The 13,376-nt window shown below is 39.3% G+C and overlaps 1 protein-coding gene across 2 annotated transcripts; it reads left to right on the forward strand.

The window, feature by feature from the left end:
* The first annotated feature begins 148 nt into the window (after positions 1-148).
* LOC122995014 (septin-5-like) lies at positions 149-10,150 on the forward strand. Of its 2 annotated transcripts, XM_044369921.1 has the most exons (13): positions 149-873; positions 1,271-1,293; positions 5,501-5,890; positions 6,312-6,408; positions 7,498-7,584; positions 7,838-7,961; positions 8,085-8,219; positions 8,330-8,447; positions 8,613-8,714; positions 8,821-8,917; positions 9,224-9,386; positions 9,599-9,701; positions 9,790-10,150. In XM_044369921.1, the coding sequence occupies exons 1-13, from the start codon at positions 828-830 to the stop codon at positions 9,859-9,861; spliced, it is 1,557 nt and encodes a 518-aa protein (XP_044225856.1). In that variant the 5' UTR covers positions 149-827; the 3' UTR covers positions 9,862-10,150. The 2 variants fall into 2 exon arrangements, with proteins under 2 accessions (XP_044225856.1, XP_044225857.1); XM_044369922.1 differs by lacking the exon at positions 1,271-1,293 and having other exon boundaries at positions 150-873.
* The last annotated feature ends 3,226 nt before the right edge of the window (positions 10,151-13,376 follow it).

Raw genomic sequence — 13,376 nt, forward strand, 5'->3', positions numbered from 1 at the left:
TATCTTTTAAAATGCTTCACAGGTTTTATCCAACTAATAATTATTTGCAGAAACTCAAGAAAGACATTGATGTATTATATAGTATTATACCTTTTGAGGGGAGCTCAGAGAAACACTGGTACATTTATGTTGGTCTTACCTGCATACAAAACAACTGTGGAGTAAATTGTCAAGATTTATTGCTGATCATATCTGAAAGACCAAAAACGTTATATTTCATCTATTTTCTAGCAGCGGGTTTCCGCTTCAAAATGTATTTTCGTGATCTCACATGTGTCATATTTGTCCACACAATACATTTTTCCAAAGTAATGTAAAGTGAAGGTAGATATGATTAGTAATAAATCGTGACAATTTACTCCACAGTTGTTTTTTATGCAGGTAAGACCAAAATAAGTGTTCCCCACAAAAGGTACAATTTACATCAATGTCTTTCTTGAGTTTCTGCAAATAAATATTAGTTGGATAAAACCTGTGAAACATTTTAAAAGATATCTTTTTGACTTTGTAAGTCAAAAAAACTTGTGCAGCAATAGCCAAACTTTCCCTACAAATATCCCCAACAAATGTGGACCAATACACTGGCTCCATTGTCCTCCTCTCTCTTCTATCTCCTCCACGTCAGAGCTTCAAGACTGAGTGGACTGCACCCAGAGCTCAGTCTAATGCACTGATCCACACACACACACACCCACATACACACACACACCATATGCCTCAACACGTTTTATTAGCTCTTATATAGATTGGTGTTTTGGCATCACAAACATTGTAGTTAATCCTTTTTCTGCCTCTGATCTGGGGTTTAAGAAGCCTGCTGCTGCCTCATGGAGCACATGTCCTCTCCGGTCAGGTTCCACGGCAACAGAAAAGGTATGTCTACAACACTGAGACACCTGCATTTATACACAACTCTGTTACATCACCCATTCATTGACATTATAGGTAGTTTCTACAGTATAAAACAGCTCAGCCGATGAAGAGACTACTATAACAGTTTATAGTATTACTGCTGGAATTTATATTTGTGAAAGGCACTTGTGTTCATTGTTACTTTTGTAGCGTGTTTTACTGTATTTTCTATCACCTCGCTACTGTTAGACCCATTCTAGTTTGGACTTGCACTTGTGTACATGTTAAAGCTTATTGAGCACTGTGTCGGTACAAAGTATTACATATTTTTATTATAATCAATTGAATTTATAGTGTTGCATTTTATCTATTTTTTTAACCAACTCTACTATATGCTATCATCTCTGCCCAAAAAAAGCTGCAACTTTTTCAGAAAAGGAGGTAGGACATGTTTGTAGAATAGTCTTAAATGATAGTCGTTGTAACGTGTGTGTTTGTGTGTGTGTGTGTGTGTGTGTGTGTGTGTGTGTGTGTTTAAGAGTTAAATCTCCAACCCCCCACCCTGTTAGAGCATTAGAAGTTGGGTTAAGCCTGCTGCAAAGCTTTGTGGGTAATGAGAGCTGACAGGTAGAGGGACGCCAGATGAACCCTGATCAGGCCAGCAGCAGTGTGGGCTGTGTTTTTGTTCTGCTGTCTTTAGTCCAGGTTAACAGGTGATGTGAGCACAGTATGAGACAGGAGAAATGTGCATCTCCTGTTAGGGATGTGTGGAGGCTTGGGTGTCCCAGCTCCTCATGCTGTAGCCAGTAGAGTCACTTCAGGAGGAAATTACCTGTGAGGTGACCAAAGTGGGTGGGGACAAAAGAAAAAGATAGACTCATACAGCCCTGGTAAATATTTTCACGCGCTAGCTTTGTGTACATGAGCTCCACACTGAAAAATACACCTTAAAACTGAGAAGCGCAAGCAGCTTAGTCTAGTTAGTGTATCCAGTTTGACCCTAGTGTTTACTAACTTGCCGCTCCAGACTGTCTGTTGTCCAACTCTCCACCCTGTCCATACAGATGGATGAGGGCAACCATAATGGTATAATGTAAGTAAGTAAACTTTATTTATATAGCACTTTTCAAAGCAGCAGTTCCAAAGTGCTTCACAGTTAATAATAAAAATGCATAATAGTACACAGCACGAAAACAGCAAGTAAAAAATGCAATTTGTAAAAAGGAAACAGACACTCAACAACTCAAAAGCAAGATTTACAAACAAAACACGATTAAAATACAAATAAAACCAACAGGAATTGCAGAGCAACAAACATATAAAAATGCCAGCCTATACAAGTGAGTTTTTAAACCCACTTGTATAGGTTATTTCAGGTTAAACTCAGCTGACCCGACAGTGAGGGGGAGGCGATTCCATAATGTTGGAGCTAAAACGGTAAAAGCACTGTCCTCCTTTATCTTGAGCATGGACCACAGGACACTTAAGAGCAGTTGGTCAGAGGATCTGAGTAATCTTGGTGCAGAGCATAGGGTTATAAATTCAGAAATATAAGTGAGTGCCATGCCATGAAAAGCTTTGAATATGATCTTGAACTGAATTCTGAAGCGTACAGGAAGCCAGTGTAAGTGGGCCTGAATGGGGGTAATATGCTTTCTTCGTTTAGTGTTTGTCAAAAGCCTGGCAGCCACATTCTGAATCAAGTGAAGTTGAGCAATTGCAGACTCGCTTACACAAGAAAATAGAGTTACAGTTATTTAGGCAGGAAGAGATAAGCATGGATGATTTACTCTGTGATGTTCTCAGGCAATGAGTTGTAAAAAACAAGACTGAACCAATTCCGGTCAAAGTTCAGATTTTTATCAAAAACAACACCAAGATTTCTAGCAGATGGTTTTATATTCCCTGCTAAATGCCTGATCTATGGGCTAATACTCTTTGAAATTTGGTCAGGGCCAATGACCAAGATTTCTGTTTTGTCCGTATTTGTTTTGGCTGTAAAAAATTTGGTGACATCAGGTCTTTAATAGCAGTGAGGCAACAATGTATCCAGATTTTAAAGTTTGTCAGATTTAAATGATACATAAAACTGGGTGTCATAACAGTGGTAGGCAACAATCTTAAACTGACAAATAATATGATCAAGGGGCACCATTTACAAGCTGAACAAAATGGGACCAAGGACTGAACCTTGTGGGACCCCACATGACATATGAGTCGATGATGAGACAAAATCATCAACAGCCAAACTGAAAGATCTCTCTGTAAAATATGAGGAAAACCATTTGAGGGCAGTTTCATCTGTGCAAAACCAGTGCTTTAGTCTATCCAGCAAGATACTATCAATAGTGTCAAAGACAGCAGGCAAGTCTACCGGTGCTAAAATGGAGTGGTGACCAGAATCTGCATTCATAAGCATATCATTAGTGACTTTCAGCAAAGGAGTTTCAGTACTATGTTTTACACAATATTAAGCAGATTATTCAGGGAAATAGGGGTAAATTCACTCAATAATGTGAAGGAGGCGTCTGGAGAAGTTATACACGAGGTAGGGAGCGTTATAACCTTAACCTTCCCAACAAAATATGCTAAGAACTTATACATTCTATTACAGAGGAGGCTGAAACGGTTAAAGGAGCAGTGTTTACAAGTCGATCATTGGTGCTAAATTCTAGAGTTATACTTTTTTGCAGTTCCAAGGTTTGTAAAATATGTTAAGTCTCTCTTTTTTGATTAATAAATTATAAGAAGACAATAACTCTCTCATATGAAGGAGGTGGACTTGGAGGTTGCTTTTCTTCCACCTTCGTTCTGCTCTTCTACATTCTCTTTTTAGATGGCGAGTATCCTCATTTACCCAAGGTGATGGATTTGACTGGCGCAGTATACTCTAAAATTGATGAATATAAAAGATTAAACTGATCAACCAAGTCATTTACATCATGAAACTGAGTAAGCTGCGACACTGAGCAGAGAAAACAGGAAAAAAATATCAGCAGATCTCTCATTAAGGATGAAGGGTAATATCGAACATGACAGTTTTATGATCAGAGACAAAATCTTTCAGGGTGAAGGAGTTAACAGATAAACCCACAGTAAAAACTAAATCAAGAGTATAGTCTTGTTCATGTTTGGGATGTCATACATGCTGTTTCAGGTTAAAAGATTCATTAATACTTAAAAATTCAGAGGCAAAACTATTAGTGGGGTTGTCCACATCAATATTAAAATCTCCAACCAATAAGATTTTGTCATAGCTAAAAACAACAAAGGAAATAAAATCACAGAAATCAGATGAGAAGCTACTGTTGGGTTTAAGGCAACAATAAATAACAATACAGCAGACGATGGGTATCATAATTGACTTTGAACATCAGCACTTCAAAGCCAGGACGTTTCTCCACTGACATGAGGCTACAGCTCAAATGATTTTTAAAAGCCACATCAAGGCCACCTCCATGACTAGTGAGTCTGGTGGAATTAAAAAACATAAAATTGGGGGGGGGGAGCTCAGCAAAAGAACTGATGTCACCAGACCTAAGCCAGGTCTCTGTTAGAAATAGAAGATCCAAATTGAAGATTGTAATAAAATTGTTTAAAAAAAAGGTCTTATTTGCTAGAGGTCTAGCATTTATGAGGGCTAAATTAAGAGGTATGGTGGTTAGATTTATTGACAGAGGGTCTCATACTTGTGAGAACCTGTATAGTGAAAGCTGGGGTTTGAAAAGAATGGGATAGGGGATTGATATATGTATCTGGAGGAGGGTGTGTCTAACTATTTTGTCCTATCCACCCTACTGGTCAGGGGGCTTGCAAACTGTAAAGTGACGTTCATGTTTAACATTCTTGTTCCACTGTGTTTAAGATGGAGATTATCCTGCTTGTAGAGATCCTCCCTAGTACAGAAATAGTCAAAGTGGTTGACAAAACCAAGACCAGTAGCAACACGGAAATTGAGAGGCCAGTGATGCATGCCTAAAGTGCAGCTAAACTTCTCACAGGACTTCCTCTGTGTACGAATGGGACCAAAAAAATGCATATTTTTCCGATGGGATAATGGGATCACAGTTCATGGATCAGTGAAGAAAGGGTGAATTCATCCACTTTAACAAAAGACACAAGCTCATCATGTCATGTACTCAGAGATAATGGTCACTAACTGTGGCCTCCAGCAGCCGGTTAGTCAGTTAGAGTTTGTCTTTATACATGTAGTGTTGTCATAGTGACATGTGAACAATCTATAATTGATATAAATTATAACATACATACATAGATATACAGTATATACTGTATTTCTAACAGTCTCATCATTAAAAAACTTAAAATCAAAGTGGGATTGCCTAAATCTTTTTGTACTTAATAACCTTGTATAGCTGCTCCTAAAAGAATAGACCATCACCAATAGTTTCCTCTGATTACTGGTTTAATTAACTGCTGATTATAAGATTTCTGTGTGTTATGTTTGCTTTCTTTTTTATAGTAGTAGTAGCAGTAGTAGTTGTAGTACATTTCATTTCATGTTAGGTTTCTGTTTTCCCAGCTAATCAGTAAAAAGGAGAATGGTCACTTCTGATTAATAGTAAATCAGTTATATTTTGGAGTCTTTCAATAGTAAAGCCATGTATATCTCTGCTGCTTCCTGTCCCAGTTGTCCACTCTGTCGATTGAGGACGAGGAGGACATTCAGCTTCCTTATGCCATGAGAGATCTGCCTCCCACCTCACAGCCTGGCGAACAGCTACACACAACAGGCCACCAGGCGGCGGTCTACTGTGAGGCAGAGGGAACTGGGTCAGCAACCAACGGGAGACTCTCCAGCCTTCCAGGGACTCCCTCTCTGCCCCGTCCCACACCCTGCAACCCCACAGGCTCACCAGCGTTCCCTCACAGACCAAGTCGCATGGGACCGGACTCAGTGTTTCAGCCCCCACCTCTGAGGAGGCAGCTCATCACTCAGGAGTCTCTGGACTGTCCGCTCAGCCCGGCCTCCCGTCCACGCAGCCCATGGGGACGCTTTGACCCCTATGACTCTCCAGAGGTGTGTTTTTGTTACCTGTGTGTGTGCTTCTTTATGATGAGTGTGTACGTGTTATTGTCTGTTGTCATGTTGTCTGTTTTTGTAATGGTTTTAGAGTGTTTGGAGATTGAAAAAATGGTTAATTAACTAGGAAAAATAACAATATTTGTGGGAATTTTAGATTTTTTCCACAGAAAAAATTCTATAAGCAGAACAAAAATATAATTTCAAGAAGCAAAACAACTTAAAAAACATACGTAAGCTGAATTGAACTGCCAGTTTAAATCAACTAATCAGTCACAAGAATATTATTTCATTGTTTTGTGTTGAAATGTCCCGGTGTTTACTGTGATATTTGAAGAAATAATTTGATTCTAGGCTTTGTGTTCACCTTTTAAGTCTTTACTTACTTAAATGTTATGCTTGTGTCCTCTTTCTGCAGGATCAGGACAAGGAGTATGTGGGTTTTGCCACATTGCCCAACCAGGTTCATAGAAAAACAGTGAAGAAAGGTTTCACATTCACAGTTATGGTGGCGGGTGAGTCGTTCCTTATGTCTACTAACTGGGATAACTGGATGTATAACTTCTCTCCTAAAAGGGAAATTTTACATGACAAATCACACCATTATATACAAACATTAAGAAAGTTTCAACTAACCTAATTTGGTTAATATATTGACTGATAATATAAGACTAAAGACAACAAACACTTTGTATCACGAATATACTACTCTACCGTCCATGTCAACCAGAAATGGGAGAGGGAATCGCAGCCTGGAGATATCTGAGGATATTTGGGTAATATTTGGGAAGGCCAGGCTAGGACTACCGACTCATGATCCTGTTCTTGAGTTGAGTTCTGCTGGAAGAACATAATGAGATATTTTGTGACTCTAAAATTGAAATTTATACAGCAGGGTTTTCAGGGACAGGATAATGTGGCAGTATGGTAAATCAATAGCAGACCATTTTCATATATTTCAGACTTGCCCTTTAATTCATTCATATTGGCAAGAGATCGCTAAAGAAATAAATAATAACATTTTTGGGATAGAAGTTGATTGCTCTTTTGTCACATTATACCTGGACAAAATCCTTGACAAACTCATGGCTCTGGATGAATATCTCTATGAAGTACAAGAAAGCCATCACACAGATGTGGCTGCAGGCAAACCCTCCATCAAAGGATGACTGGACCACAATTGTCAACAAAATACACTGTACGGAGACCTTTTCCTTAAGTCTACGATCTGATCAATATATAAAATACTGGAAAAAATGCACTTCATACTCTATAAGTGCCTATGGGAGATGTAACCTACTCTCTATGTAATTGAAAAACCCCGTTTTGTACTGTTGTGTGGAACATACCAACCCATTTTTAACCTGAAAACACCAATAAAAAAAAAGTCACAAAAAAAAGTTTCAACTGATAACATCAGAGCGGATGTCAATGATCTGACACAGTGCTAAGAAATGTCTTCATCTGTGTCGATTACAGCCATTACTGCTCTCCACACTTATCAACCATGATAAAAGTATTTATGACTGAATGGGATTGAATGTGATATTTTACTCATGCTACTTTAAGTATCAGAGTTACAGAGTCTCTCCTTCTCCCTGCAGGAGAGTCTGGCCTCGGTAAATCCACGCTGATCAACAGTCTGTTTCTCACGGACCTGTATAAAGACAGAAAAGTTCCTAATGCAGAGGGTGAGATGACATCTGTTCTGCTTCTACTGTGGTAAAAGAAGCAGGACAGTAGCTGGAACAAGATTACGCAGATGTCTGGTCTCTCTGTAGAAATCAGTTACATGAGCTGTCATTTCAATCTGTGATGCCACTCCTACTTTCGAACCTTGACGTGTGTGCATGTGTTGTTCAAATGTTGTACAAATCTATTCTGTGCACATCGTTATTTTGTCACCTGTGCAGATTTACTGACTTTGCACGTGTGTGTCTGCAGAACGGATCAATCAGACAATCGACATCATCAAACACTCCATTAGCATTGAGGAGAAAGGAATCAAATTGAGGCTCACCATCATAGACACACCAGGGTTCGGAGATGCCATCGACAACACAGAGAGGTGAGGTCATCAACGTGCGACTCGCAGTGTAGTTTTACTCTACACACACAGTGCTGTTTTGTTGACACAGTCATGGACACAGCATCATAAGCACACTATTGTGTTTTTATGTGTATGCATCAGCTGGAAGCCAATAGAAGATTACATCGACCAGCAGTTTGAACAGTATTTCAGAGATGAGAGCGGCTTGAACAGAAGAAACATCCAGGATAACAGAGTCCACTGCTGCCTCTACTTCGTCTCTCCATTTGGACACGGGTATGCTGATGTTTTGAAGCTAAACTAGTACAACAGTGCCGCAACAGTCACACCCACAGAGGTTCAATATCATATTTATGTACATACATGTGTGTTTTCCCCCCCGCCAGTCTTCGACCTCTGGATGTGGAGTGTATGAGGGCCTTGCATGAAAAAGTCAACATAGTTCCTGTTTTGGCCAAAGCTGACAGTCTGACACATGCAGAGGTCTGCAGAAAGAAGATGAAGGTATGAGATGATGGTTTGGAAGTTTTACTGTCACCTCGATGGATTCTTCAGGGATAGTTCAGGGACCTCTGGATCTCTATAAAGACAGTTTTATATATTCAACTAATTTCTCTTTGTCTCTTTCTCTCAAACATATTATTGTTTCAATGTGTTCATGTTGTCCAGATCCGCGAGGACATTAAGCAGTTCGGGATCAACATCTACCAGTTTCCCGATTGTGATTCAGATGAGGACGAGGACTTTAAGAAACAGGACCAGATACTCAAGGTAATTCAGTCCATCCAGATACTCCTCAGTTCACCTCTCAAGGCTGAAATGTGTCATCTCATCCGCGTTAATACTGACAGTTTATTGTTTTTGCTTCTCTCTGCAGGACAGCATCCCCTTCGCAATAATTGGGAGTAATGTTCAGATGGAGAGTAAAGGTCGCAAGTTCAGGGGTCGTGTCTACCCCTGGGGTGTGGTTGAAGGTATTACACTCAAACACACTCTCAATCCGATGTCCAGTTTTATTTTAATTGAAGTTTATAAGCAATAAACAATATTTGTGGTATATTTATTTATATGTAATGCAAATCACATCTTCAAATCGTGGATATTTCTGTCAGCAGAGTTTTCTATCACTTTTACTTTATCACTGACTATTTATTTATGTTCCAATTAACAAATATTTTTGCACATTTTGTCTCAGTTTTACACATCGCTGTTTCTCGTTTCCATAACAACCAAAAGAAAAACTAGTCTGATCCAGTAGCTTGTTGTCATTGCATGGCCAGTGGAGAACCCAGTTCACTCCGACTTCCTGCTGCTGAGGAACATGCTGGTGAGGACCCACATGCAGGATTTGAAGGACGTGACGCGGGAGACGCACTACGAAAACTACAGAGCCCAGTGCATCCAGAACATGACGCGCATGGTGGTGCAGGAGAGGAAACGCAGGTGGGTGGAGTCGGGATGCAGACCAAGGACTGATTAATTAGTTAGTTGAAGTCATTCTTTTTGTCATTAAGTTCCTTATTTTTGTTAGCGTCCATAGTTAACACAGTTGTTTTTATTTACAGTAGCAAGAACATGTAGTCCTTGCAGCATATGTACATACTGATGTCGAATGTTCTTCTTTGTGTGCTTGTATTTATGATTCTGGGTTTTAGTTTGCGTGAAAGGCATCGAGAGGGGAGTGAGACAGAAATTCCTCTACCGCTGGCCGTTGTTGACACTGAGAAAGAAAGACTCATCTTTGAGAAAGACGAACAGGTGCGTTTCTGCTTCTCTGACTCATTCACTCAGCCAGTTGGTCAATTGCAGAGGTATTTACCGCTCCTTCATTTGATTCCTTCTGCAGCTGAGGAGGATGCAAGAGGTGCTGGAGAGGATTCAGGAGCAGATGCAGAACAGCCAGACAGGAGGCTGCTGATTCTCCCATAATTCCCAGGATTGATCGCTGCCTCTGAACACTGAACCACAACTGATTAACTGATTAACTCTGTTTGATTCATTATTGTGTTCCTGGAGGGATCCTAGATGAGAATCCATGCTAATAGTGTTTACGCTGCCATCTAGTGGCAGTAATAGTGATGTCCAGCGTTGGGTTTTAAATCTGTAAACTACATTTTCCATCACTTGTGAGTCATGTATTGTGTTTTTGTCTTTTTTTTGTATTTTTCATCTTTTGTTCTGACAATTATTTTGCCATTTTGTAACGATATCAATAAAAAAAGCTTTCAAACTGCAGTTTATGCTGTCGTCACCACACGTCAATCCATTAAACACAGGAGGAGCAAGATGTGTTGTAAATGTAATAAGATTTATTAAGAATCTTTATTATTTCATCAGCATAATTCTTCATCATTAATATTTTTTATCTATTATCATCATTGTTATCTTAAACAGTGGACAGTTAGATCTAAAAGGCAGCCCAAAGTGTACAGGCGATATATAACTTAAAACTTTCTCCATAGGGAAAACATGTTTTTATATTCATATATAATATCAATGTAGCATGAGGTCCAAGATCCTGCCCACGTTATACAGTATTGTACATGGTCCCAAAAAGAAACGTAAAAACAAAACCTTTAAACAAAAAGAACCTAAACGGCAATCTACATGCAAAACAACCAAAAAGAAACAAGCATTTAAAATTTGAAGATACATACACTCATATGCCAAAACGTGCATACGATCACAGATTTACAAAACTTTCATACGTACATACAAATATTACAAAACTCAATTTGAATATTAGACATTATTATGTTATCGAGAAAAAGAGCAACATCTTTTTTTTTTTTTCTTGTTTTTTCACTTTTTCCACTCCATGTCTCAGTCCAACTGGGAAAATGGAAAAACATTAAAAAAAAAAAAAAAAACCAACCAAAAAAAAAAACATAATTATGACAGTAAATCTTTTGTCTCTTCCATTCGCTCCATGTGTACGTGTTCTGCCAGAGTTGTCACAGTGTTCAGGAAAACTGAGTGTAGGCACACACGATAGCACCCAAACAGGCTCATACCATAAATCACCTCTGTGTAAAAAACGTAGCTTGCTTGCTACACACACACACACACACACACACACACACACACACACACACACACACTCACACACACATACATACTCCATCATGCACAGGGCAAACTGCATAACCAAAAACGGAGCCATGCTACGGGTACAGTAGGATTAACTATAGTACAGAATATAAAACATATTGAATACAGTCACATATACAGACATGACATACAGAAACAGCAGAGGAGGCAGGGAGCAGATTCACGCAACACTGAGTACATACACTGATGGGAGTCGACGGACTTTATAGTGTGACATGTATAGGCTGGCAAGAAGGCTGTGGAGCCATGATAAACACATTAACATACACACACACATACACACAGAAATAGACACACACACACACAAAGAGAAGTGGGTGTCACAACACATTTTCCATTTTGATATTTAAAAGAAAAACTCATTTTCTGGTCTGGAAGAGAGGATTTGTGTTCGATATTGTTGTTATTTTCACAAAGTACATGTCGCTGCCGAATTTTTCTTCACAAAACCAACAATGAAATGCTGAGCGATCACAGGCCTAAACAAACAATTTAGCAGGCTTTTAAATGTTTTTGTGCTAGATCCAAACTTTTTAAGATTTTAAAGTGAGAAAACACTAATTTGAGAAAAACAAATCTTAATTCAAGGTCAACTTACTAACTTTTAAATGGAGTTTTCAACCATTTTTTATGATATTTTTCAGCAGTTGGAGTCTCTCAAATCACTGAAGTTTCATATTTCTTGAATTAAGACTTTTTTTTTTGTCAAACTAATATTTCAAAAAGGTCAAGAATGAACTTTTACACTCAATCTCAATCGTTTTTTTCCCCCCAGATGTTCAAAGGCTGTGCAGGAAGTTTGTGTTGTGCCCCAAGTGTTGTGTGTGAGTAACATCAGTATGAGGTCTGGGATGAGGCAGCAGAGGGAGCTGTTGCATTAGACTGAAGCTGATGAAAACCTGTATTGCCCCTACAGTGAGTTAATAACGTCACGTATAGAGGAAAACCTGTCACTGAATGTGTTGAGAGAAATTACCGATAGTTGTCAAAACCAATGAAATGCAAAAGAACGACTCTGAAAGCCTCTTTGCCTCAACAATCCACCGATTTGAGCACAAAGTCTTTGCAAGGAATCGCTGTACTCAAATGACAAATCTGTAGGTGTATGAATAACCAGCTTGTCGGATCTTGCCCGTACCTCGGTACTGTGTGCACACGGCAAGAATCAAATCAATCCCACGCAGTAAAATATGTGTCCAAGAGCCTTAAACATTACTACTTCCTCAGGAGAGAATTGACATTAATGCTGAACTGGAGTGTAGTCATAATCCTAACTTGGTATTCCAATTTATTTAACTCTGTTTTCAGGTTCTCTGACCGCTGTGCTTGAACTTGTTGCTCTTCTTGTAAATCAATAGTCTGTGGTTCCCTACAAGGAAATCAAATGTCTGTCTAATAACCAACAGGCAAAGTCCAAGTTGTCTCAAAGTGTGACATCAGATGCTACAGTTTGTTCAGCAAACCAAGCAATCATTAAACCGCCAAAGTGATTATGTGTTAAGGGCTGCAAGTAGGTTTTGTCCCAATTCTTCCCCTTAAACCCTGCCCCTCATCTCTGGAGTCGCTCTGTGTTTGAAAGAGAAACAGAAAAACCACAACAGGCAGTCGACAAATAGCTCCAGAACTGAACAGGACACCTGAGACTTTCACACGTCATCAGAGGTCGACAGTACATATAAAGACGATGTGTCTTTTTCCGTCATTTTGTCTTGTTTAACTGCAGATTGGATCCTGTTTTAATCTTGCATTGCCAACTACTGTTCACTTATTTTCTTAATCTATTTGCAAGGTGTTCTGGGTAGCTCTCGGTGCCACGTGCAATGGTGAGTAATCATTTGGAGGACGATGGAAAGAGGGCTTAACCGTCACTTAAAGGACCAGTGTGTAAGATTTAGCGGCATCTAGCAGTGAGGTTGTAGATTGCAACTAACTGAATACCCCTCATTCTCCCCTTTCAAGCGTGTAGAAGAACCTACGGTGGCGGCAAAACTCGTGAAAAACACGAAAGGCCCTCTCTAGAGCCATGTTGGTTTGTCTGTCCTGGGCTACTGTAGAAACATGGCGGTGCAACATGGTGGACTCCATGAAAGAGGACCCGCTCCCTATGTAGATATAAAGGGCTCATTTTAAGGTAACAAAAACACAACAATACTTAGTTTCAGGTGATTATAGACTAATTAAAACATACTTATGAATATTATATTCCATTTCTGCTAATAGATCCCACTAAATCTTACACACTGGTCCTTTAATGGAGCAACGTTCTGTACTTGGATTGGCGGCAAAGGGGAAAAAATGGGAGATGCAGTTTAAAATCAGTAA

Source organism: Thunnus albacares, chromosome 13 (genome assembly GCF_914725855.1).
Source record: "Thunnus albacares chromosome 13, fThuAlb1.1, whole genome shotgun sequence".
In the NCBI taxonomy this organism is placed as follows: domain Eukaryota; kingdom Metazoa; phylum Chordata; class Actinopteri; order Scombriformes; family Scombridae; genus Thunnus; species Thunnus albacares.

Bases quoted from the DNA above. Each gene is read 5' to 3' on its own strand.
- LOC122995014 (XM_044369921.1), top strand. From the start codon at position 828: ATGGAGCACATGTCCTCTCCGGTCAGGTTCCACGGCAACAGAAAAG. The intron at 5,891-6,311 runs GTGTGTTTTTGT...CTCTTTCTGCAG, and splicing joins ACCCCTATGACTCTCCAGAG to GATCAGGACAAGGAGTATGT. The intron at 8,220-8,329 runs GTATGCTGATGT...CCCCCCCGCCAG, and splicing joins GTCTCTCCATTTGGACACGG to TCTTCGACCTCTGGATGTGG.